Source organism: Daldinia loculata (genome assembly GCF_022478755.1).
Source record: "Daldinia loculata strain CBS 113971 unplaced genomic scaffold F4817scaffold_6, whole genome shotgun sequence".
NCBI lineage: Eukaryota > Fungi > Ascomycota > Sordariomycetes > Xylariales > Hypoxylaceae > Daldinia > Daldinia loculata.
This window is the reverse complement of record NW_026054860.1, coordinates 706,891-732,142: the sequence shown is the minus strand read 5'-3', so window position 1 is coordinate 732,142 and position 25,252 is coordinate 706,891. Positions and strand designations below refer to the sequence as shown.

Here is a 25,252-nt window from a genome sequence, read left to right as displayed (position 1 = left end):
AGCATTTGATATTGACTCCGTCCACGATGCTTCTATGTAGTTGGCTGATATGTAGCGTTTCTATATACTAGGTACCTAACCTAATATATACCTACCTCTATGAGGCATGCATGTGTACAATGAATGTACATGTATTAGTAAAAATCCAGTTTTTACTACCCAAGGTAAGGTACTGTATTGTAAGTGGCGTTTTAAAACACAAATGCCCCAAGAAAGCTGAGCAGCTTGGAAATGACGTCAACTTTTGTAGACGTGCATAAACTACCTTTTTTATATTCTCCGTACAAATCGGGGAAAAGGTTTGTTTGTTATACGGATCTTGTATAACATACGGGTATGTGTTTGAACTTGACAGTACATATGTAGGCCTCGAAACTGATTATTACCTAAAGTAGGTACCTACATAGGTAGTACTGGCAGGTAATGTTACCTAGATCCTAGCGCCTCTTCGTCAAGACCCTACTATATCTAATTTGATGCGCTACGGAAACTACCTAGCCTTAGTTGCCTGGGAGGTACCTTAGGAGGTAGGTAGCTTCCCGAAAGGCCGGCTCCTTAGGTACTGCATGTCTTTCATAAAACTCTGTCATTACTATCTCCTCCCCCCCAATAGATCGCCCCAATGAAACATTAGTCGTCATGGCGCATTAAACCACGTTTCCCCCCGTAGGAGTAGACACTTACACATGTTACAGTTGTCAAGTTACCATCGACACATTATGAAGTATCAAAGGCCTCATTCATTCGAGGCTTAGTTATATTTCCCTACGTTGAGATCAGGCCAAGCCAACCCTATCTGCGTTTTAAGCTCTCATGTCCATGAGCCTTAATGACCTTTCCCTAATACCGTAAACGCCAAACCCCTCGGCCAAGCCATAGAATATCATGATCAAGTTAGACCAACAACACCTGTTTGATGCAATAATTCCCGCTGAAACTGGTTCCTTTAAACCCCCCGTGGGGTCCAGTAGTAGCCGGCCTTCTTAATTTCTATACCATATCTCGGCTCATTTCATAGCTCCATCCACCATCCCGTCTTATCTTGTCCCGTGCAGCAAGATCCTTTCGGATATCTTCCTCTGTTAGCCTATCAGAGCCGCTCCAGTTGGCGCTCGAAGTTCGAGCGCGGAACTTATGGAATCGATCCTTGCTCTTGGCGAACACTTCCTCCATATTCAAGGGCCCTGGCGCCCCGAAAACTTGGAAAGGATCTTTGGACTCCTGTTCCACAAGCGCCTGCCGAAGGTTTGGTGAGTCGGCCCAAGACGCAACCATGTCCTTTCCACCGTCGTCATCGTCATCGTCTTCATCGTCCGTATTAATCTCCGGCAAGTCAATCAACTCGCCATTCTGGAATCGCGGAGAAGACCTCGTCGCAGACTTGGCGGCAGACTTGGCGGTCATAACTCCCTGGGGTCGCGCAGGTGTCTTGTAAGATGATCCAGCCGCGTTTGGATTGGGCGCAAAGGGGATAGGAGCCTTGGACACCTGAGCCATGTCTAACGGGTGTGCAGTCTTAACTTGGCTGTTGTGCTGGTTTGTTACAGTAGTCTTGAATAGATCCCTGTTATTCAACGGCACATTCGTATATCCAGATGTAAACATCGACTTAGTCGGCATATCCTAATAACCATTAGCCTCTTATCCATATATCTTATTAAATAAAAATTACCTTTTTATAGCCACCCGATGGGCGCACAGGCGCCCCTTTCAAGCTCGGCTGCTTCTCTATCTCAACATCGTCATCAAACTCGTCAGTCATGCGCATTCGCTTCGACTCTTTTGACTGATAGCCCGTGGTGGTACGGGCAGGAGCTTGGCGAGCGTTGTCGTCTTTATAATCCTGTTGTAATGGTCGTTTTGTAGGTGCCTTGGATGCATTCGACAATACCGCGTTGACTGGACGCCCAATATCCTCTTGGGAACGCTGCAGATTCGAGGCTAAGCGGGAGGGCGGACGGGGAATAGAAGCTTCGGCACGGCTGTAATCTGGAGGGCCGTTTGGCTGGCTTCTAGCCGCCGGCGGGGGAGCTCTGGTCTGCTTCGCCCTTTCGAGCATTGCTTGTCTCTGTGCGTTCTTCTTGGCCTCCACAGTCTGCTTTCGTTCTTCCTCCTTCTGCCGCTCAGTTTCTGCCCTTCTTTGTTGCTCTTGGCGCCTCTCCTCTTCCTGCATGGCAGCTCTCTTGCGCTCTAATTCAGCCTTTGCGTCACGTTTGCGTTGCGCCTCGCGTTCTTCCTGCTCTTTCCTCCTGGCCGCCGCCTCAAGTGCTTTTGGCCGGCCCGAAGATGACGTTGAGCTCTTAAGACTCTGCAACGACTGCTTGTGTAGTGGAATCTGGTTAGATTTATTTTTGCCTTGAGATTGGGAAAGTGTCTCATGAAGGCTTGATGACAGAGAACTGTTGGAAGGGTGATATTGAGAATGTTGCGAACCCATATTTACGCGAATTACGGTGGGCGCTTGTTTCGGTTTGGCTACTGGTTCTTTTCCAGGCCTAATAGGCCGTTTAATCTCTCGACCCTTTGTAGCCGAAGGAGGTGCAATAGATCGAGGAGCCGACGGCGGTGGCATTGGGTTAGGTGCGTCAACCATGTCAACATCATCTACCTGCTTCTCATCAGAAGAACTACTAGCCGCTAGTTTCTCTTCGGTAGCAGGCTGCGTCTTAGTCTTTCGCGGACTAGGTCGGACTGATTTCGATGTATTGCCTGGAGTCTGCATGACTGTTTTCTTCTCCTGCTCCTTCTGGGCAGCAACCTGTTTCTCCATCGCGGCTACTCTTTCTTGCTCTTGGCTGAATACGTGAGCTTTCTCGCGCTCCTTCTCGCGGGCTTTCTCGAGCTTTTCCATTTGCTCGGCCATCCGTCGAGCTTCTTTCGCCTCCTTTTCTTTACGCTTCTCCTCAGCCTTTTCTCGCTCTATTGAAGCTCTCGTTCTTCGAACCTCTGGTCGTGTCGGACTACCTACGCTTTCAAGAGTCTGAGTATCCACAGCAAGACGAGATAGATCCGGGTAGAGAGGCTGCACATCCTTTCCTCTAGGAGAAGCAAGCGTATCAGTAGACGAAAATATATGGAGGCCCAATCTAGTGCTGGAAGGTGACAAGAGCGAGGTTTTCCCCTCGGCACTAATAGCAGCGCTACTAGCTAGCAAGCCCTTGGAACCTTTGAGAATCGACGACAGCTTGTTCTTGACCTGTTTTAGGGGACTATCTTTGAAACCTCGCGATGGTGACTTCGTAGGTGTAGTAGGCCTATCCGTTTCATGGACAGTGGCAAGGGGTGGGTTAGACGCAGAGGTAGTCTTTGTAAGGCTATCTCCATCAGCCTTCGAAGCTTCTTGAAGCGGCAACAAAGGGACGGATGCGGACTTATGATGGCCAAAAGTATTAGTCGCCCGTTCCCCAGTCGGAGGGCGCTCGGGAGACTTGGTTTGGTCCTGACAAGTCTTCGGCACTGCAAAATCGCTACCGCTCACGGTATCTTTACCAGATACACCCTCCATTACGTCGGCAGTATAACTTTTAGCCAGTCCAGGCCGAGGACTACGGAAGTCGGACGCATTCTCAGGCGAACCAAGAGGTCCAATCCAGTCGTCTTCGTCGTCTTCGTCCGGAAAAGCGCCTGGAGTTGTAGTCTTTTTGGGCGAGGGCAGCGGCTTTGCCTGAGACGAAGGCTGGGGGGCAGGAACTGCGACTGTTGTTGGCTGAGCGACAGAAGGATCCGGAATTGACTTAGAAGTTCTGGAAGTCTGTGTTTGCGCTTGGCCTAATTTGCTGATTTGATCCTGAAGGCGTTGCGTATAAGTCTTGTTATGCGTGGTTGTATTATCCGGCACCGATTGCGGTTGAGGCTCTTGGGTAGAGGGGTCCTCATCAATGTCCATATCATCATTCTCATCATCCGTAAGATCATGTCTTGTGTGTCCCAGACTCTTTCCTCCAGTATGTCGGTTGTAGTAACTCGTTCGATTCTGCTCCAAGTGGCTGGTCCTTGATACCCGGTTGCCTATGCTTTTATGCGTGATAGGCTCTCTTGCAGGTAAGGAAGCAAAATTGAGACTACTTTTCCGAACAATAGGTCGAATAGGACTTGAGCTATCAGAAGAGGATCTTGACGGCTCCTCCTCAGGTACGGTTTCCATTGCATCTACATCCAAGATATTGTCTTCAACGTCAGCGCCAAATATGCCAACAACAGCTGAGTGCTCTGCGGGCGAGGTTTCCGGCGAGGCAGGTGACCGTAAGGGTGAACCTGCCGGCGTAGTGCTCTCCTGAGGACCATCTACCTTATCAGATGAGGCTCCTACCGGAACGTGGGCAGTAAAATACTGTGTGTCAAGGTCACCCACGTTCGTATCAACTGTAGGACTTGGCGAGTGAGGAGCTGGACTGTCATGTTCATGGTGGTTGGAAGAAGCATCGAAAGCTACATCATCGCCCTGTGTGTCCGCCTGTGGACTAAAGGGTTGTGTTGCCTCGTCATCCACTACAGCGTGATCAACATCCATTATGTCCTGAGACTGGCTACCATGATATCCAGAATCTACAACAGAAAACGGCTGGGCTGAGGACGTGTGTTTCGGAGAAGCCGTATGCTTCAAGGGACTCTCTGGCGCAACTGCCTTAAGAGGGGATGGTTGGGGATCTGCAGGAATTTCAATCTTAGGCGTATTACTTCGATTCATATTTGGTATGATGAAAGGGTTCGGGGCCCCCTTGGGCGTAGCGGAAAAGATGTTAGAGAGGGGCTGAAAAGCGTTAGTGTTGATATCACAAAGGTTAGCCCAACGAGACTCACGACACGAGCTTCTCCCGCGTTTATTTTCCGAACCGTTCGAGGAGTCTTGCCTCGTAGTTTTCCTGGGGTTTTAAATATTTCGGCAACGTTGCTACCGTAATAGTTAGCTTCAAGGGCTTCCCATGAGATCCTAAGTATCTACGTACATTTGATTTTCGCTAAATATCTCGGCCATATGCTCATTCAACCAGTCGAAGTCGTTCCTAGCAGAGAAAGAAAATTCCTCAACCTCGGACTGTGCAATCTGCAGAGCTGATGACCTCTCTTCTGAGATCCAAGGCGCGGAGCCGACCGGCAGACGCGCCCCTCGTGGCCCGACCATCGCGAATGTGTCGAGAAACGCGTCTATTATAGATCAGGTCGCGTACGATTTCCGAGCAAGGCGTAACAAGAAACAATTAAAATAAGCAACGTTCAATTAAGCATTGTATGAAGACGGAGACAAAAATGATGTCGTTGGAGGATAAGGAGCGCGAATCGGGGCGCGATTGGTGTCAATTGGCGATAGCTAATAGATAGAATTAACAAGGTAAAAAAGAAGGAATTCGCAGATACGTCCAAGTGAAGGTAGGGATTGTGGGTGTCGGTATCGATTGCCGGCAGATCATTGGCCACAAGCGAAGTGGGTGTAAACATAGGAGCTTGGACCATTGGTGCATTAGCGGGTTACACCGCGGGGAACTTTTCAATGCTTCCAAGGTCTACGAAGTACCTACCCCAATGAACCCCAATAATATAAAGTACAGTACACTTTATTCTTAGGAATTTGAATTTATCATCCAGCCTATACCAAAATATTATATATCATATATCGGTATATTCAAATTCCTGAAGCAGCCAGACAGAAATATTATATACAAAATAATAATATCAGTAACATGACGAGACGGCGCCTTACGCTATATATAAACTAATAATAGTCACCTAGATATACTATCAATTAAGTCAAACCATCAGCCGGCCTATACCTAAATCATCATCGTTTTCAAGATCGACATATTCTTCTTCTTCCTCCTCCTCGGGGGAAGGGATCTTGTCCCAGTTCGGCATCTCCTCTGACGTCTTAGAACTATACCAACGGCGATCCTTTGTATACTCATTTACAAGCCCATCTCCTTCAACAGCGTCTATCTCCTCGCCGACCTTGACCCAACTCCAGAAATTCAGGTTCGTCTTATCCTTGATTTCTTCACCTCGGAGCGCCTGGTAGTCGCCATATTCCTCCTCATCCTCGTCGACTCCACCAACTTCTTCCACGACGAACTTGGATCCAGTCGACGGCCCGTAGCCGTACGGGAACCACTTCGCTGCTCGGGCAAAAACAGCGGCTTTCTCGCGCTGTATGTCTCCCGGCCAGCGGACGCCTTGTAAAAGCTTCGGGTGTCTTGTCTGATTTGTTGGAACGAAGCTCTCGGGGTTACTAGGGAGCTCCTCAAAGTGCTCGTAATTGTCGTGGCCCCAGTCGATATGTATCACATATATTGGAAGGATCTGTGCACTATCAAAGACGACGTACTCGAGTCCGCGATTGGAGACGTGTGAGTCAGCCCCGGGGTAGGCCTGGCTTTGATTCCTCCAATTGTCATCACTATAAACGTCGGCCGAGCGGCCCATAATCGTCGCGCATACGAAAAGCTTGATCCCAAAATACTCATTAGGCTTAGTGGCCTGGCATGAGTTGCCCGTGTAGCTGAGAGAAAAGTCTGCGTTCGGAGAGCTGTAAATTCCCCTACCGTACGTCGAGCCACAGCGAATCCCATGCGCCTCGTTCGTACCCGGGTTCTTCTGTCCAGGCTTGAGGAATCCGTAGCGTACTATAGATGGCACGAGCTGTCTTTGAGTCCCATGGAAGGTCATCGTGGGCTTCGCGAGATGATCTATATACACCTCTTTTCGTTTGCTGTGGTGTAAGCCTGCAGGTACGCAACCGTGAAGTGTTACTATAGAGTATTCGGACAGCCTTTCCCTTATTTCCATTTGCTTCTTATAGAATCTACCGGCCAGGTCAGATCTTATAACTTCCTCCACGTGGAGAACTCTGTAACAGGAGGGAATCTGGGAACATATCTCCTGGGGCGTTTGCCGTAGGAAATGGTATGCCGTCTCGCTAGATGTCATTATCGGAGTCGCTGGCTTCTCCTCAAATGGGAGAAGATTTGACCTAATACGGCCTTTTGGTTTCTCCACAAGCCTCTCGCGCCATGACCTCAAATACGTCCTTGTCGCATTGGCAAGCTCATAGACCGCCATAGTTGGCTCGAAAGCACCATATGCACACTCTCCCCGACTGTTCCATCTTAAGATGTTATTAGTAACTGCTGCGCCCTCTACAATCCGCCTCAGTTGTGTGCGAAGTTCGATTACCGATTCTCGTGATAATTCGTAGCTCTCGAGCTTCCAAGTAGCGGACGCAGCTGGATACAGGGGTTCGGGGGTGATATACAGATTCAGCTCGTCGTACTTAAAGACAAGCTCCTTATCTAAGGGCCTCGTCATTTGCTCACTCTCGTTTAGGAATCCATTCCTAATAAGCTCATCTACCTCGAAGTCACGTAAGAGAGACAACTCGACGAGGTCATCCCCGCTTAATCCAGTAGCGCTAGACATTGAGGCTTCGAAGACGCTCTGTTAGATAGGCGTTTTTGTATTGCATTCGTTTTCTTAAACTTGAAGGCGCACAATAATGGCTTATAAGGTAATAACAAGGAATATAAATTCCTGTCAATCAAGGATAAGCCCATTTGCTCGATTAAATACATTCGTTCGATCAAACACATGCACAGGTTAATAGCCGTTTATTATCCCAGTGGCAGGGCGAAGCTACTTAACGATGGATCCGTTCCCATTGACTCATCACGGTGAGTGGCTCATCGTCGAAATCGTTTGGATCCAACTCCGCAATTGAACATCATACACGTAGTAAGGATCAGCACTCACTAGGCGGCAGGCAGCTATGAAAATTGACCTAGAATAACACTGAATCTAGCACTATTACAATTAGAGCTAAGAGCTGAAGATGAGGCTCTACGCAGTTAACTACTAATATACTGAAACAGATAAGCGAGATATATGTTAATTGCACTAATTACAAGGCGAAGAATAAAGGCTTATAAAATGCCTAAACCGCAGAAACTAGGTAGGTTAAACATGGGGATAAACACAATAGGCTCGATTATGGATATAGTCTTACATGGAATGCTTAGACTTGGTTTACATAGTATAAGGAAACGGAAAACGTGGAGAAATGCAACCATGTAAACGGGGGATCCGCCGAATACAGATGTGGCCGCCGCCCTGAGCATGGTCACCTGGTTCGACGATCACCTTAATCACACGATATGAGCCGGCTATAATGCTTCCCAGGTAAGCCATATAAACACGTCGATTCCCATTAAAACCCCATCTCTCGTCATTATGAGAAAAATCGAGTCAATTTCTGGATACCAACAATGATGTTTTGACTCATCATTCCTCATCGCACTCGGTGCTGCGCCGCTTGCTACTCCATCCTCTCTCGTAAGTCGGCAAATCGACTACGGCTCTCTACACTGCCCTGAAGATCCCACATCCACCTTAGTAACACCCACGTACGGCACTAAAGAAGCAATATTTACCATCTGCTCTGAACTCGTGCTTAATACCGGGCCACTGACCGCCTACAATGCGATCCTGGATTTCAAGTCGTATCCACAATGGGATATCCAAGCTCGAGACTTAAAGGCATATGTTGAAAGCCTCTAAACTCCAAGAATGTCGTCTAGATCGCGAGGAATACTCACGTATAATTTCCAATTACCTACCTACAATAAAACTGGCCATTAGGCTTACTTACTATAACTACATTTTCACAAATCATTATTCACTTGGAGAAGATCAGTGCAATGGATTTGAAAATCCTATATTAATGAATCAAAGCCTGTCTGCCGACTCGGGCATTTGCTACGCCCGTGACTACCAAGCATGAAAGCCATATGTTGCCCGCAATCAACCGTGCCCCCTAGGTTGTGCATTCCGTGAAAACCAACGCCACCCTGTTTGTAGGCTCGTTGCGCCTTGCATACTGCTCAATATCACAGACAACCATCTTCCCTCGGGAATCTTCCCTTCACGGCAAAGCAGCATTGCTGGCCTCTAAATCTGCATAATGCAGTGTGAGAGTACGCTGTAGGTTGTGTCAATAGGTGCATTTCGGGGGTCAAAGTAAACATTATGCAGTCACTTACACGCTCTTTTCGCCAGTCTGTTGTGCTCCAGATGATGTAGTAGCCCTCTTCATGCTGGGTGCTGAGGATTCGGGGCTGCATTAGTTCGTCTTTAGTCAGCCAAATCTTCAGCTTCTTGTGCCATCGCCAGGCGCGGTTGTAGCTAGGAAGTGTCAGTATCGCAAGGTCGCCAACATGGTGGAGCGGTGTCCTACAGTTCATGAGCAGCAAGATGCTGCTTGACATCTCCAGGACAACTGTAAAAGATCCACATCAAAGTTTCCTCGTTGAAGTTGCTGATCTTGTTTTCCAGAGGCTGTACGTTATTCACGTTATAGCACTCTGGCAACCGAAAGTCGGGAACTGCTGGTCGGGGAATGGAATCATTGAAGAGTGAGTATATTTGCGTCGATAGCAGCCTGGAATTACATTAGTCAGGAAACTCAAAAACAAAAGCGATGAGAAACCTACTGAGGCGACGTAAAATCTACGCCTAGTGTTGTCGGATCCAAGCCAGTAACAGCTGCATTGTAGTCGGGATAGTTGTTCATAAGGGTGCGAAGACCCTTGATCCCCCACTTATCAATAGGTGCCATGCCTGCTAAAGGGTCATGTACCGATGGGGATTGATCATCCTTCTGGTCGCCGTTCTTGTTCGAGGATGCGTCGTTACTGCCGATAGCACCAATAGCACCAAGCGGATTCAGGGCTGCCGGATCTTGTGTAGATGACTGAGAAACCAAGTTGTCCTGGAATCCAGGGGGCTTTTGGCGAGCCTCGTCGTTACCGCCGGTTCCAGTACCTCTAATGTCTTGCGGTCGCGAAGAGCCTGTAGACCTATTAACGTACTGTAATATGGCGACAAAAGAAAAAAAGAATTTTATGGAATCTGCATACCTGTGGCAGTGGATCCATCTGGCGAACGAACATCGGTTGTTCGGTTGTTAGCAGATAGCGCATTAAGCAAGCCATTTCCTGATCTAGGACCCTGGAGGGAACCAGGAGCGGCGCTACCTTGAGCGCCAAATCCAAGGGTCGACATTAGATTTGACCCGCGTTCTTGACCAATATCTCCGTTGCTGTTTCTGATGCTGTTATTATTCAGAGGTGGAAACTCGTCGATACTGTTAGGTTGAGGTTGTGATGATTGAGCCACGCTATTCTGGTTCCCGAATCGATATTGACTTTGGCTAGAGCTCATCCTTGAAGGCGAAAAGAAATCGTCCTGCTGTGCGTGTTGAGAGGAGAGTGGAGTGGGTTGCTGGTTCCTCTGTATTGTACCGCTCATACCTCTTGATGCTCCTGTTGACCATAAAGAGCTAGCACCTGCGCTTTGTAATTGAGAATTGTTGGAGAGTGACGGAAATTCGCTGCTAGAAAAATTAGCTTCGAAGTGTGAAATTATATTTCACAACATAAAAGGATTTTAAGTTGACGTGTGCTCAAGTTTAACGTGACAAGGAAAAATCATGTTTGTTTACCGATTGGTACGGTCTGGAGAAGGGCTGGCTTTGGGCAAGCTGTCTTGATCTGTTCGTCCAGCAACAGTAGCATATGATAAGCCTGCATCTGGGACTACCAGGGGCGACGGGGTAGTAGGACGTGGCGTATGGGTCTTAAGTATGAGTCTTGGCTTTCTTGCCTTAGGACCTGGCGACAAAGACGCCATGCCGCCTAGTTACGTGAACTAGATGAAGCAACGGACGAGAACGAAGGGTATGGATAATGAGTAAAACGAACGTTGGCGCTTATACGACGAAGTTTGGCTGTTGCGTAAAAACAAGTTCACGGTGACGGTGACAGTGACGGTGACGGTGACGATAGAGCTAACACGGAATGGAAAATACCTACGAGAGATCGAGAGGCGTTGCCGGTTGCGAACCGCTTAAACTTTGAGCAAAACTGAGGTTCCCTCCTAGTTGCCTCGACGACGTTTGTAGACCTGCACCCCCCATAGGAACACCACCAAACGCCCATCCGGCTCCGTTATTCGCTTTTATGCGACAGAACATCAGCTTCGGATCTAGCAATTACTAGCACCTTGATCTCGCGATCATACCTAATTTTCCGTTCGGTATCCTATTAGACACTGTTCTACCTGGTTGTTGGGGTTGTTGCTGGCCTCCGAATCCAGTCGGTATCCCTCGAAGGGTTTGTGGCACGGCTCCTGAGGACGTTCAGTATTAGCCAAGTGTATGAAGTATTTTCATGGGGCACGATGAGTGGAACAAAGTGTTCGTTAATTCATGACAAGAGGTATATCTATTTGTTATAGATCTAGTACGCAATAGTTGCTTGTGGTCTCCTTGCTCCCCTAGACGAGGCTGATATTTCGAGAAGGCTGAGGCCAGAAGGATATAGCAAAAATGATCCTCCTGGACTCTACCGCTACCCTGGGGCATCCAATGACCTGGTTTATATATTATACGTCTCGAAGCGGGAAATATAAAGTTGGTCGAAGAAGATCGGAGAGTGGGTGACGGAGCGCGACAACGATGTGGTCGACATCACGATTCAAAGCAAACAGGCGGGGCACGCGAGGCAGAGGGAAAGAGGGTCGGCACTACCTGTTCGATTCATGACTACGATGCCACACTAGAGAAGTCCTGACGTGAACTCCCTATAAACTTTGACTTTGGAAGGGTTAAACTCGTCGTGATCGGTGGGGTTTTCGTGGGGGTAGTAGCTATCCTTAATGGTGTTTCTATTTGCGAAATGGTAATGTGGATTCACGAAGCTTTGCGATCGTAGGATGGGAAGTTTTACTGGGGTTGGCTTGTCCTGAGCATAGGCTAAGCCTAACATAGTTAGTCTACTTATATTGCCTTATCTACACACGGTGTGGATAAGCGTGCAGTTGCCTTACGTAGAGGCAGCATTGGACCTGACCGGTCAGGTGCGCCTTGCCCTCTAGCCTGTGCAGCCTCAACCAGCCTCATGAGCCGCGACTTTCTCTTTCTTCCCACCAATGCACCATGCAATAACTGAAAGTCCCCGCACTGCAACTTCCCGACAGCTATGTTAGGCACATGTATCCTTCCTACATCCTAAGGTACATGGTTACCTAGGCACCTGATAGAAAGAGGCAGCTTTTTATAAGATGTTCAATCCATTTTATTTAGTGTACCTATTTTACTCTTCTCCTAAATCATGTGTACACAGTAATTTATGTACCCTCAAAGACAGGTAGATGTAGGAGACCATAGTTACCTACCTAAGCTCTGTACTGTGACGGCCGGAATTTAGAACCCATCTTTACCACCAACAACTATTAATAAACCATAACACTCATTTATGTAGTCGATGCTTAAATAGGTACCTAGGCAATCTAGGAGGTAGATAATCAATTAGAAGTATTCGCAACCCGGGTAAAGCCTTTAAGATATCATAATGGTATAGCCAGCTTATTCCAAGAAACATATTGGCTAAATTAGCAGAATATAAAGCTTTAATGCATATGTTTATGAGGATTGTTACCCGTCTTCTTCAACTTGTTAAACTATCTGTGTCCACGATAGATATTCACAAAGTGTAAATCCCACGGACGAAACAAGGGATTAATGGCGGTTACCCATATTCGGCTCGGCCATGGTTCTAAAAATATTTAAAGGCTAAATTTAGACAGTTTACAAAGCTTGCTTAGGGTAACAATCAAGAGACAGCTTTGTCTGAGTGCCGCCTAACGGCAACGAATTGGTATGTATTATCAGGACAACATGTGGCAGCTCGAGTTTGACTAGATTCTTGATTTCTCCTGCAAACCAGCGCCGTGAGGCTTAATGCCTTCACGGATGTTTGATGATGATATTCTAGCTCTCTATATCTTGGATTGCGTTTAGCAGGCTTGTCTCAAAGTTGATCCCCTGCACACCCCTTCCAATAAGGACAAGCTTCCCAGCTTGCGGAACTTCGCCATCTTCATTAGGCGCTTGTTCTCCATCGAAAATTTCAAACACCTCCCTAACACCCTGCACCATTTTCACGTTGCCGTCCTTAAAAACTAAGCGGGATTTTAGGCGATGAATTTCGATGGGTTCACTCGAGTTAGTCGGTTCTCCTGGTACTTGGCCTTCCCATAAGAGCGACCTTATCCAGCTATCAACTAGTTCAAGTTGTCCAGGAGCTAAAGGCGGCACATTGATAGAAACCGTGGAAATAGTCTACGGGATTATTAGCTTAATTTCCAGCTGAGTAAAGGTATTTAACGAACAGGGTCAAGATGGCTGTGTCCCTTTCCTACAGTATCCAAAGCCTCAACTTGGTCGTATGCATGTAGGTCCAGTAAGAAGCCTTCCAGTTGAGGCACAACGCTTTGGTTCGTTATATGAATCTTTGCAAGGCCATTGATCGCTTGTATTCGCTCTTTAACATTCTTAAGCTCCGCAGGCTCAACCAGATCTGACTTGTTAATAACGATAACATCTGCATGGGAAATTTGAACATGGGCGGTCGTCATGAGGGGCCCATGATCATCATGGCCCTCGACTTTCCCCGATGGGTCGTCTAGGCTTCGAAGAATGTTCTTCGCATCGACTAGTGTAACGATTCCATCCAAGTAGATGGTGCTTCCCAAACCGTCGTCGACCCAAAATAAGGGGGCTAGGTTACCAGGATCGGCCAGTCCAGTAGTTTCCAAAAGAATGTAATCAAAGGCACCTTTCTTCTCCATAAGTGACTCAATAGCATTGACTCCGGAGTCCCTGCGCCAAGGTTAGAATACTACTTCATTGACCAACGTAGTTGAACGGTACTTCACCGAGCAACAGATGCAGCCGTTGCCGACGTCGAGCCATTCTTCCACTTGCTCGCCGCCCTTATTGACCGTCAATGACTTCTCAATATCGAGTGCTAGGATAGGGTTAGCTTAGCAATTGGCTTTGCAGGGTGCATGCTCCTGTTACTAACAATCACCGAACTCGTTCATGATGACGGCAATTCTCTTGCCATGCCGGGCAGTTAATATGTAGTTGAGCAAAGTTGTTTTTCCGGCTCCAAGGTATCCTTTATAGAATGTTAGTAATGGTATATCAATAATGTGTAACATCAATTTACCAGTGACGATGGTGATGGGCACCTTGACAAGTTTCTCCTCTTGCGGGCCTGTCTCAGTCTCGACAAGCTCCGGGGGTACATCTTCGTCAAAGTTCATGATATATTCTTAAATATGGGATAGATAGGTATTGACTTTGGTATTTATTTATGATTTGATAAAAAAAAAAAGAGCGGAAGTTTCTAAGAGAAGAGTACGTAAAGTATTATCAATACTTTTTCGGATTGTTGTCTTGCGCCCTCCCAATGACATCTGGTTCCAAGTGACCTCAGACAAAAACACATTTATGTTTAAATGCATAGCTACAATAGAGCGGATATTGCATGCTTCAATACAGTTTTGATTACATGTACATGTATATAACGATGTAGTACTTATGTACTTGGTACATTATGTACTTCACGTAATCCGTACATGTTGCCCTAGCTTCGGAGGTACCCAGGTATCTTAGCTGCTTTTTGGATCAAGGAGCTTGGCGCTTCTGCGCTTCTCAAATCACACAACAACAGTTCACTTAGCGACAGAACAACGAAGCAAGGCCACCCAACTGTTTACCCAATAAACAATCCGCACCTGGGGCATTACCCTCAAATATCTACCTAGGTACTTTTATCATGTCTCTGGCGCAGGGCTCGCCTCGACTGCCCAGTCCACCACCTCCCGCCGAGATTCAGATCGGACCTAAATCTCCAGGACTGGGTAGCACTGTAAGCCGTCAAGCACAACAGATGGAGCAGACCATTACCGAAGCAAATGCGAAACGGCGCATACATCCGGGCACCAAGTCTGAGGACATGGCTGCCGGGCCGCCTCTTATTCCACTTGGCGAGGTGCGTTGCTTTACTCTAACCCTTTTCGCGACAGCAGGTACTAATACGACACGTTGCAGCTCGACTCGGCCTTTCAACTTCAGGAACATCTCGCAGCACTTCACTACCATCATACCGCCTCTAATACGACACCTATCACCCGGGCGATTGCTTTGCAACTAGCTACGCCGCCGCCAGGCATCGATAAGACGCTATGGCTCTACGAGCTCTGCCGTTTCCTTATCGCCCAATGTAATAGTCTGATAGTAGGCTTCCTCTTTGATACGCCACCATGTTCATCCATAACATGCCCCGAGATGCGAGCCTCCGAATGGCAATTTCTATGCGCCGTCCATGACCAACCAAAGAGCTGCTGTGCCATCGACTACTGCTGCCATACCCTCGATTGGGCTGCGAACGTAGTCACCAACCCCAAGATCTTTCCAAGCAGATTTGTGGTGCTGTCGGAAGGGCATGACAAGAGCTCAGTGCTGAAGAATCTCATCAATGTGTTCCGTCGGCTCCACAGAATATTCGCACATGCGTGGTTCCAACATAGAGGGGTGTTCTGGTCAGTCGAAGCTCAGACGGGCTTGTATGCATTCTTCAAGGCGGTCTGTGACATGTATGACCTTCTCCCTGCCGAGAACTACAAGCTCCCACCAGAAGCAGAGGGTCTGGAGCCGGCTGAGAAGGAAGACAAGAAGCCCATAGTAACCGCGATTGCGAAGCCGCCGCAGCCGCCACCGCCACCGCCGCCGCAGCAGCAACAACAGCAGCAGCAGCAACAGCACGAGAGCACCGAACATGAAGATGATCGACATGGTCTACACGCTCGTAGAAGTAATACGGCCAGACATTCGAGCAGGCCGTCAACCGGTAGTTCCGTGACGACTGTTATTGAAGAACGAGAAGATGATCAGGACGTTGCAAACAAACTCAAGAACATGCACATCTCGAGCCCCGAAATAGTGGAAGAGGAGGATTCCGGAGTCGAAGTACCTGTCATTGTTGAAGGTGAATTGCTAGAAAATCCTTCTAGCGTCCAGGAACTTGGAGTGCCTCAACTGTCTGAGCCTCAAGAGCAACATGGTGGCGTGCATTCTCAAGGTATCCGGATAGAAGTACAAGAGGATGTGCCGGCAGAACCAGAGATATCTACGGAAAGCGAGGCAGTGGAGGCTGAGGGCAGCAAAGAAGTACCCTTACTTGAACACGAGCAGGTGATTGAGGAGAACAAAGCACCTGCTCCAAGCATAGAAAAGCAGGAAGGTGCGCCAGCAGAAGAAGAGCAGCAAGCCGAGCCAAGCACTGCTGAGGAACCTGCACCGGAGACGGAATCTACCGAAGCGGATGCGGAGGAAGAGGGGACGGAGGAGGCGAAGAAAGAAAAGTCAAATTCCAAGAATCTAGGCACGGACTAGGATTTCGTAGCTGGCCTGGAGCGATTTGAAGACGTGGATCCGGCGGCCGTGGAGGACGTCATCCGTCGTGCCAGACGGGCGCTCGAGCGGCTCCGCCGCCGGTGGGATCGCACCGATGAACCTGACGACGAGGATCTGAACGACGAGACGGACATGATTCTAGGACGAACGGACGCGATCGTCGGCAAATTACGGCAGGTGAGGGGCGCCGACGATAACGAAGAATCGGAAAATGTTGATGATGACCGAGATATGTTCTGAATTAGCGTTGATTGCGGCATGTGCATAGTTTCCGCATCTTAGAGCTATTGAGTGGCGAGCCTCAGGTGAAGGTTGTACGTGTATGAACAGTGTTATGCTTATGGGCTAGGGGAAGGGGAGGTAAAGGACAGTCCTCCGGTACATAATTAGGATGCGAGGCTGGCGGACGGGTTAATTATGTGTAAATGTGGTACTACAAGCTGGTGAGAAGCTTTCTCTAGTAGTCCTACTAATAATGGTTATGTCTTATGCCCGAGGTTCTGAGCAACGTAGTGATTCTGTACCTGACACCGTTGACTTAGCTATCTTAAAGCTTACGCTTCATCGAGCAAGCCTCTCCATGTTGCATTGTTTACAGCCCTAGTAGCTATGTTGTCTATATTGTTGACTTCAACATGTACATTTTGATAATACCTAATTTACTCTTGCTAAACTAATGTCTTCCAACATTCTTCTTGTCGTATTTCCTCTCGAACCAAGATCGATGCCAGAACTCTAGATATGGATAGGCTCTTCCTCGGAACGGACTAAGACATCGCGACTTATGCCTAGCGAATGAGTTCGGAATTCGCCATTGGCCGCATTTCCTACCGCTCCCGACTCCCAGCACAGCAGTAAAGCACTACAGATAACTCATCAGGAGTGACCAGCCGCCTACCTCAATAAATCTATAATAGGTTAGGTACCTAACCTAGATAACTTAGTACAGCAATATTATACTGATTCCAAGCTAGCGAGTTTAGAGGAATGTTTTAAATCAACTTAACTTTTTGATAAAAGCTGAGTTATGGATTTCTACTATGTATTACCTCAAGCAAACGGTATGCAGCGACTATACTCTAAGTATATGTAGATACCTATATAACTAGTGTGATTGAAGCCGAGTCATTAACTTAGGGGTATTGTTATCGACTTTCCCGTAGTTCATAAACATTTCCCTTCTAGTTGCACGAATTGACGAGTCTAACCATTAGTTACTTTACGATATAATAGAAATGTGCCGAGATGTATAATATAGTATAGTATAGTAGGAAAGAAGAAGAAAAATCCCACATGCGCCGTCCTCCTTTTTCCTAAGATGCCTTTGGTATCTGGTATCACTGCCCTTTTATGATTATTTTCCTCTTCCCGGGAATCCCTACTCTACCCTGTAACACCTATCTGTCTCAAGTGGAATTGATTCTGATTCTAACTCCATGTGTAGAGGTCCAACTTTAAGGGGTATATTGATGGAAGCCTTTTGCGTGTATACTGGCGTGTTGAATGTGTGTTTGCTTTTATTATCTTCATTCTCCTCTCAAGCGCCACTTATACATAATGGCGTTTTGTAAAATAAAAAATAAAAAATAAAAAAGATAGCAAGTTGTCGTTGCGATTACCTAGTCCTCTTTGGCGGATGAATTCTGGGAGGGTGTAGTAAAAAAAAAAGTCATATAATAGGTGACGAATATACCCCCTTTTTCTTTCCTTTCTTCTTCTTTCTTTTTGTGGCCGATGAATATATATGGGAGAACATAGGAGGAAACTGATCAATATGCAGGTGTGCGGGGACGCAGTTTAGTTGCACTAAGAGACTGCATATCGCCACCGAGGCGGGTGATGCCAAGGAAGCATGGAGGTGGCTAATGAAACTGCATATTCGACGAGGCTTGACTGTTACTGTTCAAGTCGAGCTGCGTAACGGGAACGATGTGAAATAAGCATACTTCTACAATGAAGTGTATTATTCGCGGAGGGGACAATGCCGGTGCTGGTGCTGGTGCTGGCGTTTGCTGGGTTGAACTAGTCGACGCTTCTATACACCCGAGCTCTGTCTCGTACGATTCTCTAATCCGTCTACAATAGCCGGGTTTTCTTGTCTTGGCGGGCTCCGAAATCTTCCATTGGTACCATCCAATATATACCCGAATCATCTGATCTATATGTAATAACTTAGATCTGAGATTACGGGTTGATATAGTTCGTCTGATGAGTGTAGGGGGGTAGGGGTAAGGGGGTAGCAGGACGGCTAAGGATCTGTGGAAAGTCGGACCAGGATAACTATGTACTGGGACTGAAGGTTGGCTTGTAACCATGGCATTGGTAAATTTGCTATGGCTGCATGCACGGTCATCTTATTCATAAGATCCCCCAATTTCAACGGGCTTTGGTGTTGTACGTAGTATCTGGCCGCATAGTAGGTCCCCTCACCTCCCAAGCATCCCCTGGTCCTGCAGCGCAGAGTTGCATCACGGCTCGGTTTCCATTCCGGTCCCAGTTTCGCCGCATCGAGACCTCATCGTTTCAGACCCTAGTCCGTCCACAACGTCACAGAAACGTCTTTGCTGCACCACTATGTGACTTGTAATAAACTAGCTGGCTTGCTGCCGACGTGTAAAGTGTAAAGCTTTATCAACCTCGCTTCTTTTCTTGCCGATAACGTTGGGATATACGTCTCGTATGGTCGTCGCCCGATTCTCTTGTGACGCCTTGGCCTCGTATATGGGTACAATATTAGCACCTCAGAAAGAAGAGGCGCCGCTATTGGATTCGCCGCCAGGCGATGATACGCCTTCGTGTTCGGGGTCGAGGCGCATCTTTGCAAAGATAGCACTTATTTCCCGGAGAGATTCGGTTTGCTGAGAAACAGGATTCGCGTTGCGTTCGTCCGCAAAAGCACGGATGCTTCGTAATACGGGACTTAGTCCTTCGTCGTTTGGGAGCCACCATTGTATACAAGAAGGTTCGCGAAATATTTCCGCCATTCGAGCTCGTATAGTGAGTGGGAAAACGTATCTAACGATTTGAAATCAAGAAAAATTAGTTATTGAATTCCACGTCTTTACTCCGTGTTTGCCCGGTATATTATAGAGCTGGAGACGATAGACGGGTAAGTTGTGCAAAGACCTGTATAACTTACCCTAGTGATTCCAACATTGCATATTTCCGCCTTAACCACATATGGTGTTTCTCGTCTCGAGGTAGAAAAAGCGCTGCGATAGCGAGACAGGCCTGGATTGGAACAAGGGCACCGGTTGGTGCTGAAGGCCACCGTTCTACTGCCTCAAAAATTTCGCATATAGCATATGCCAAACCCCTTAACTCATCCGATGGCTTCTGTTGCAATGCGAACGCCTCTTGACTCTTGTGCATGACGAGGATAGAATTCCACTCTGCTATTAACTCGGTGGTCGAGAATAGGGGCAAATCGTAAAGGTGGCCCGACTTGTAAGGATCGACGATGTCATCTTCGCTTATCGGGACTTTGTGCGGGAGATCGGTTACAAGAAAATTCGGATCAGTCAAAGCAGGATCTAAATTGGCTCTCCATCCGTAGAGGCGCTCCGTAATATGGTTGTGTTCTGTGGCGAAATCATCACCCGATATCTCGCCCCGACCGCCTCTGGCATAGAGTATCGACATATCCCTAGAAATCAGTCGCAAAGCAGAAGCATGGAGTTCTGTTTTTATCCCTACATCCTCCGGATCCCTTTCAACGTGCTCCTGGCAGAACTGTACAACTGTTGAGAACCATTGTCGCGGTAGACTTGTTTCGAATCCTCCCATCATTCCTACAAAGACGTCGAATCGAATGTACCAAGTTAGCAATATTCGGGACGTAGGCGAATTCATAATTGTCTGAGGTGTGAACAGCCGGGTCAAAATCTCGAAGGCGGCTTTCTGGTGTCCCATGAGATTCACCCAATCACCTAGGTATTCCTTGTTCTAATTAGCAATGGCTCTCTGCAGGTTGCTTTTAACGTATGTTTACCTCGATAGTTGCGAGCTGCAATATGGTTAATAGCGTTGCAACACCCTGCTTCTCTCGTCTCTTGAGGTAACTTAGTAGTAACGTAACACTTTTATTATAATATCGTAAAAAGTCTTGGATTTTGCCATTGGGATTCCGAACAGTCCGATGGTACACCGAGAATCCCGCAACCGCATTTAGAAGAGTTTCGTTACCAGCCTGCACGGCCAAACTAGGGAGGATTGAGCGGAAGAAGTCGTCCGTATCATTGACCAACCCGTAATTATAGTGACTGATGTTTTCGCAAAAGTACGTCAGGTGAGACTGCAGGTCTGTCGGCAAATGAGACCAGTCCGGGCGAGGGACGGCTGACTGAAGAGAGGAATCTGGAATCTGGAAAGAGATCGGAATACTTGCGGAGGTAGCCGTTGAAATTGCTGGTGAAGCACTTTTGGTACCCTCTAAGGAAGGCGTTTCGGAGCTCTGTCTTGTTGTAGTCCTGTAAACGTTTGAGGTTGACGTCGTACTCGTTCTTCGTAATCCTGCTAAATATGAGGCCGGCGATAACGCCTCGATAGGTTCCTCTTCGTCAATGATTGGTTCGAGCCGAATATTTTTCTCTCCTTCTTCGTCCGCTTCGTCTTGCGAAGAGTTCGGGCTGGGTTCTTGAGTCAATGCTCCTGTATCTTTCGATGAACCTGGCTCGGTAGCTTGCCCCTTTGCGGAAGAGGCTTCCGGGTATACACAATCCCTCTTGCCTTTGCGACAGCCTGTAACTATCAGCTCAGCTTCGAAATGTTTAGCATGGTGACACTTACGCTCACAGATGGGATGAGTTTCATCGCACTAAGGTCAATCTAAGCACTACCATACCAACTCCAAAGAACCGATGCTTACCTTGACTCGTCTGCTTCGACAAGTGTAACAACCCGATCGTGTCCGGCGATGCTTGACGTGGTCTGCCCCCGACGCAGATTTCTTGCGATTTCGATTGCTCTGGGCTTTGGGAGCCTGAAACATAATTGGGTCGGGAAAGCCGGTGAAGTATCCTAGGCTTTGATATGGAGTTGTTAAGGGCGGACTGATGTTTCCCATATGTGTAGAATGTTGCTGAGGTTGATATTGGGCATCTTGGGGGCTGAGGTTTGGTGACTCCCCACCCCCCGCCGCTGAGGGCACATATTGTTGATAGTAATCACTCATTGGGAGGTATTCGTCAAGCGGAGTATTCGATGTGCGTTAACTTGGGTGACTTAGGTAGGTTTGAGTCCCCTCCGTACGAAAGCCGTGCGGCGCCGCCTCGGCACAGATTCGATTCGGAGAAATGCTATCGCAATAAATAAATTAACAGCGTCGAATATATTCCTTTTAATAAGAAATGTGAGTTAAGGCGTGTCTCAGAAAATTGGTCGGCTAGGACAGAGAACCCTCTTTGACGGCCCAACGCCTAGTCTCAACCAGTCTTCCGTAAAAGAGACGTTACAGGTGGAGGGGTTCTGGTTCTAATGACTTGAAGAGGGAGAAAAATATTCGACCCAATACGCTCATCGAGTAGAGAATCCCCCCTAACCAATGAGTCGGATAAGTGTGGCCGCTCGAGGGGGTCTTCTACGCCTATGACACTTCCCTCTTGGTCCTAGGAAGTTGAGCTGTCCGCTTTGATCTTTCTCAACACGAAGTTTTCATAAATGGAGAAGGAATCCCTTCCGCATTGTTCGTAGAGGTGGTAGATATGGTATTTACGCTTGGGAATTTCTCGGAGCTGCACTTGTGCTTGGCTTAGCTGGCCAGGCTGCGCTGTTCACGGTAGTTACAACCAATCCACAAGCTTGACGGCTATGGATACTGGTGACTAGGAGGTATTGAAGATGAAATAGTTGTGGGGCTCTTGTAGTACACCTTGCAGGAGTCCCCTAGTGCTGTTGAGCCTGTACACTACCTACGAGGAGCAGGGTCTCGAGGATCTGCTGACAGGATGATAGCTATAGCGGGGCTTCCTTATGCAGCGGGTAGCCAAGGAGGCGAGGACTAGGTGCCATGGAACAGAAGCCGATCTTGGGATTCGGCAGGCTGTCCCTCGGAATACTAGAACCCACCCACAATTTAGAAAACGCCCGAAGGACAGAGCCCGAGGACGAGTCTAATATCAAATTCCAGGAGCAACCAGCTCTCTATCAACGCTGGTAAATCCGGATCGTGGCCGCCTTCTCTCTACCTTGACCTAGCTTGTTCCTCCTAACGAAACTAGTGGTGAGGTAGTGTGAAGGTATGGTAAGAGTATTAGTTAGATCGTAAGGCTAAGTAGGTAAGAAACATTGTTATTGCTGGAAGATATTTTCTAACATGGAAGGAGGTCGACACGTAGCTGATATCAACGTAATGAAGTCATGACGAAAGAGTAGCCGAGCGCTAGATTCGGAAGTAGGTATCTTGGGACTAGAAGAGACGGGAGCTTAGGGATATCTGCATATAATCTACCCAAAGAGGGCAAATGTTGCGCTGAGGAAAGGTAACACCTATCCGATTTGATATTGTAAAACTCCAGAGTTATAGAGGTAACCCCGTAGACGATGACTTGAGATACTATTTTGGAATCGGTTGAAGGAGTTTACCGTCCGCAAGAGACTACGATCAAGTGAATTTGTCTTTTGCAATAAATGCGTGGGTAAATCGACCAGCCTTAGCCCACTATGCTGGTACGAAGTGTAGTAATTGAGTGCATACAGTACCTACGCAATAAGGATCGTTGCTATCCGGTTGGTGCTAAAACAGGGGGGTCCCCTGAGCTAGAAAGATGCAGCTACTGGGTGAGTGGGAGTCGGGATGTCAGGGAGAGGAACCGATGACACGCAGCCATCTGATATTTGCCCGCGCTTCCTACCGGGCTAATTCAACGCTGAACTCTCTCATACATGGAGATACATACCTAAACGTCTAGCTACCGTAAAAATCATAGCGTACAAAATGTACCTACTATCGTGTACATTCAGGGCGGGAGGTTAGAGATACTGCTGCCGCCGGCCGTTTTACAAACAATACAAAGACGAGATAAGGTCACGGCAGGTAAGACAAGGGTTCTTCATCCACAGTCATGGGGCCACCCAGCGAACCAGGCAGCGGGGAACTGGGGCGCACACGCTGGGGGTTGAAGACTTGCTCAAGATCCTACCAAGCGGGTTTGATCAACGGCGGCTAGTGGAAGGTACTCGATCTGTTGATCTCATAACGCACATGAGACGAATGAGGGAGTCCGAGGCATCTGTGCTTTCAGCTATTAGTACCCTGCTCGTACCTTGACGCGCTGCATTTCATATCTGCAAATTTTGTCAAGAAACTGACTAGGTAACCTAGCAGTATGTGCTAATGCTAGATTACTGTAAGATGTGCTTATACTGTATAGGTATTCCGTAGTATATGTATATTCGCAGGGCGTTTAGGATCTTGTTCGAATACTCTGGGGGTAGCTAGTATGTAGCTAAGCTCAGCGGGATAATTATAAAATTCCCACTATTGATCGACATGCCTCTTCAAGCTTTTTTTTTTCTTTAAAATTTTTTAAAAGGAAGCCTTAGATACGCGTGTAGTGTAGGCAACGAGACCTAAACTAGTTGAAGTCCGTCTCCGTCGAAGCTGTAGGCCCGGTCGATTTAGCCCAGGTAAAAGCCCTTTTTTGGCCCTAGACGGTTGGATGCTACGTTGGCTGCAAAAAAAAAGGAACGGTGCTCGATAATGAGTCTTTGGGGCCGCACCAGCGTTACTGTAGGTGAACCATAAATTTTGGCTGATTGGATCCGCTATGACAGGGACCCCTACATTTCTAGGATCATCAGGGATTCATCAAGGAGGGCGAACCTGAAGCACAGATCATCGTGTTGGAATTAGCAATCCAATACAGAAATGTACCCCAGGAGGCCTGACAGTAGAAATATGAGAAGAGGCTCATAAATAACGCAATCGTCGAATTAATTAAACTGATTAGTTAGGCCGGTGTTTAATGGGTGGATTTGGCGGCATTGATAGACCACCCAAGGCCGCGTCGAGGCATAGTGACGATAATCTCGAATAGGGATCCAAGTACATATTTAAAGAGCTCTGTTATTTCATGTGGCCGATTTGAGCTATCCTGCAGGGGCCGAGATGCTACTGTCGAGTGTTCTGTATAGAAATGTCATTGCGCATGAATACATAGCGGTTAGCCTTGATCCATCTTACTATGTATATGTATACCTACATACGTAGGTGGTTGATCATGATCGACAGGGCTAGATTTGCTGTCGTAGACGTACATAGACCACGGTTTGATCGATGGTAGGTAGTGTTGATGTAAGGTGAGATATAGGTACTGATCTGTTTCATTGGCATCATTCTTCATTTTCGAAGTAGACAGGGCCCATATGTAATGGGCTCTATGTAGGTGTTCGGAATGTTCCTTTCGTAATGTGAGAGTGATGGTGGACCATGCCCAACCCATCGTTGCACCCGCTATCCGCCCTCCGCCATCAGAACTTTCTCTGTCCCGGATTTCCGGCATAGTAGCACGACGGAAACCTCTTGTGTTACAAGGGTAGCGCTGCCATCTGATAATTTCCTCACCAGGAATTATGTACTCGCAGTTGATGTAATTTGTTACTTTAACCTTAATTGCAAAATTGGTCTCGACTGTCTCGCTGCAAAATTGGAATGTCCACCTTGTTACATAGTATTGTACAGGGGCCTTACAGAAATACAGATGTAGTGACGTACACATGAGCTAACATTACATATGTAGGTACCTAACAAACCCTTGTTAGCTATAGTACGTGCTCATATTGCAGTTTATGAGCATGGGTAACGAACACCAACGCTGATGACGAATAGCACCAACGTACTAGTCTACCAGGTTCACTTCTCAATGAACGGCCATGTACATAGGTAGGTAAGGTGAGTTGAAAACTTGGTCGGTAAGCTAATACCGGTTTACCTTCTCTAAATCCGGT

The 25,252-nt window shown here is 47.4% G+C and overlaps 6 protein-coding genes across 6 annotated transcripts; 1 reads left to right on the top strand and 5 right to left on the bottom strand.

Moving 5' to 3' along the window:
* Positions 1-582: 582 nt before the first annotated feature.
* Positions 583-5,380, bottom strand: F4817DRAFT_327354 (uncharacterized protein). The gene is made up of 4 exons (XM_049302021.1): positions 4,947-5,380; positions 4,801-4,891; positions 1,673-4,750; positions 583-1,623 (listed from the first exon to the last, which is right to left on the bottom strand). The coding sequence occupies exons 1-4, from the start codon at positions 5,120-5,122 to the stop codon at positions 991-993; spliced, it is 3,978 nt and encodes a 1,325-aa protein (XP_049162521.1). The 5' UTR covers positions 5,123-5,380; the 3' UTR covers positions 583-990.
* Positions 5,381-5,571: 191 nt separating this feature from the next.
* Positions 5,572-7,821, bottom strand: F4817DRAFT_327353 (uncharacterized protein). Its single transcript, XM_049302020.1, has one exon. It carries the CDS (start codon positions 7,405-7,407, stop codon positions 5,746-5,748), a length of 1,662 nt encoding a protein of 553 aa, XP_049162520.1. The 5' UTR covers positions 7,408-7,821; the 3' UTR covers positions 5,572-5,745.
* Positions 7,822-8,629: 808 nt separating this feature from the next.
* F4817DRAFT_327349 (uncharacterized protein) lies at positions 8,630-11,740 on the bottom strand. The gene is made up of 8 exons (XM_049302019.1): positions 11,570-11,740; positions 11,062-11,169; positions 10,854-10,995; positions 9,900-10,372; positions 9,474-9,831; positions 9,218-9,421; positions 9,024-9,165; positions 8,630-8,962 (listed from the first exon to the last, which is right to left on the bottom strand). The coding sequence occupies exons 1-8, from the start codon at positions 11,580-11,582 to the stop codon at positions 8,906-8,908; spliced, it is 1,497 nt and encodes a 498-aa protein (XP_049162519.1). The 5' UTR covers positions 11,583-11,740; the 3' UTR covers positions 8,630-8,905.
* Positions 11,741-12,612: 872 nt separating this feature from the next.
* Positions 12,613-14,288, bottom strand: F4817DRAFT_327345 (cobW-domain-containing protein). Its single transcript, XM_049302018.1, has 5 exons — positions 14,055-14,288; positions 13,908-14,003; positions 13,754-13,850; positions 13,213-13,702; positions 12,613-13,162 (listed from the first exon to the last, which is right to left on the bottom strand). The coding sequence occupies exons 1-5, from the start codon at positions 14,149-14,151 to the stop codon at positions 12,812-12,814; spliced, it is 1,131 nt and encodes a 376-aa protein (XP_049162518.1). The 5' UTR covers positions 14,152-14,288; the 3' UTR covers positions 12,613-12,811.
* A 256-nt stretch (positions 14,289-14,544) lies between these two features.
* On the top strand, positions 14,545-16,975 carry F4817DRAFT_327344 (Mob1/phocein). Its single transcript, XM_049302017.1, has 2 exons — positions 14,545-14,882; positions 14,942-16,975. Exons 1-2 carry the CDS (start codon positions 14,667-14,669, stop codon positions 16,283-16,285), a joined length of 1,560 nt encoding a protein of 519 aa, XP_049162517.1. The 5' UTR covers positions 14,545-14,666; the 3' UTR covers positions 16,286-16,975.
* A 1,859-nt stretch (positions 16,976-18,834) lies between these two features.
* Positions 18,835-22,222, bottom strand: F4817DRAFT_241846 (uncharacterized protein). Its single transcript, XM_049299051.1, has 5 exons — positions 21,174-22,222; positions 21,095-21,122; positions 20,298-21,046; positions 19,446-20,245; positions 18,835-19,321 (listed from the first exon to the last, which is right to left on the bottom strand). The coding sequence occupies exons 1-5, from the start codon at positions 21,477-21,479 to the stop codon at positions 19,048-19,050; spliced, it is 2,157 nt and encodes a 718-aa protein (XP_049162516.1). The 5' UTR covers positions 21,480-22,222; the 3' UTR covers positions 18,835-19,047.
* Positions 22,223-25,252: the final 3,030 nt, after the last annotated feature.

Bases quoted from the DNA above. Each gene is read 5' to 3' on its own strand.
- F4817DRAFT_327354 (XM_049302021.1), bottom strand. From the start codon at position 5,122: ATGGTCGGGCCACGAGGGGCGCGTCTGCCGGTCGGCTCCGCGCCTTGG. The intron at 4,751-4,800 runs GTGAGTCTCGTT...AACGCTTTTCAG, and splicing joins ACGCGGGAGAAGCTCGTGTC to CCCCTCTCTAACATCTTTTC. The intron at 1,624-1,672 runs GTAATTTTTATT...AATGGTTATTAG, and splicing joins CATCGGGTGGCTATAAAAAG to GATATGCCGACTAAGTCGAT.
- F4817DRAFT_327353 (XM_049302020.1), bottom strand. From the start codon at position 7,407: ATGTCTAGCGCTACTGGATTAAGCGGGGATGACCTCGTCGAGTTGTCT.
- F4817DRAFT_327349 (XM_049302019.1), bottom strand. The intron at 10,996-11,061 runs GTATGATCGCGA...GTCGCATAAAAG, and splicing joins GATACCGAACGGAAAATTAG to CGAATAACGGAGCCGGATGG. The intron at 10,373-10,853 runs GTAGGTATTTTC...TTTTTCTAGCAG, and splicing joins GCAACGCCTCTCGATCTCTC to CGAATTTCCGTCACTCTCCA.
- F4817DRAFT_327345 (XM_049302018.1), bottom strand. From the start codon at position 14,151: ATGAACTTTGACGAAGATGTACCCCCGGAGCTTGTCGAGACTGAGACA. The intron at 14,004-14,054 runs GTAAATTGATGT...CATTCTATAAAG, and splicing joins GCCCATCACCATCGTCACTG to GATACCTTGGAGCCGGAAAA. The intron at 13,851-13,907 runs GTTAGTAACAGG...ACCCTATCCTAG, and splicing joins CATGAACGAGTTCGGTGATT to CACTCGATATTGAGAAGTCA.
- F4817DRAFT_327344 (XM_049302017.1), top strand. From the start codon at position 14,667: ATGTCTCTGGCGCAGGGCTCGCCTCGACTGCCCAGTCCACCACCTCCC. The intron at 14,883-14,941 runs GTGCGTTGCTTT...GACACGTTGCAG, and splicing joins CTCTTATTCCACTTGGCGAG to CTCGACTCGGCCTTTCAACT.
- F4817DRAFT_241846 (XM_049299051.1), bottom strand. From the start codon at position 21,479: ATGAGTGATTACTATCAACAATATGTGCCCTCAGCGGCGGGGGGTGGG. The intron at 21,047-21,094 runs GTAAGTGTCACC...TGATAGTTACAG, and splicing joins AACTCATCCCATCTGTGAGC to GCTGTCGCAAAGGCAAGAGG. The intron at 20,246-20,297 runs GTAAACATACGT...AATTAGAACAAG, and splicing joins TGCAGCTCGCAACTATCGAG to GAATACCTAGGTGATTGGGT.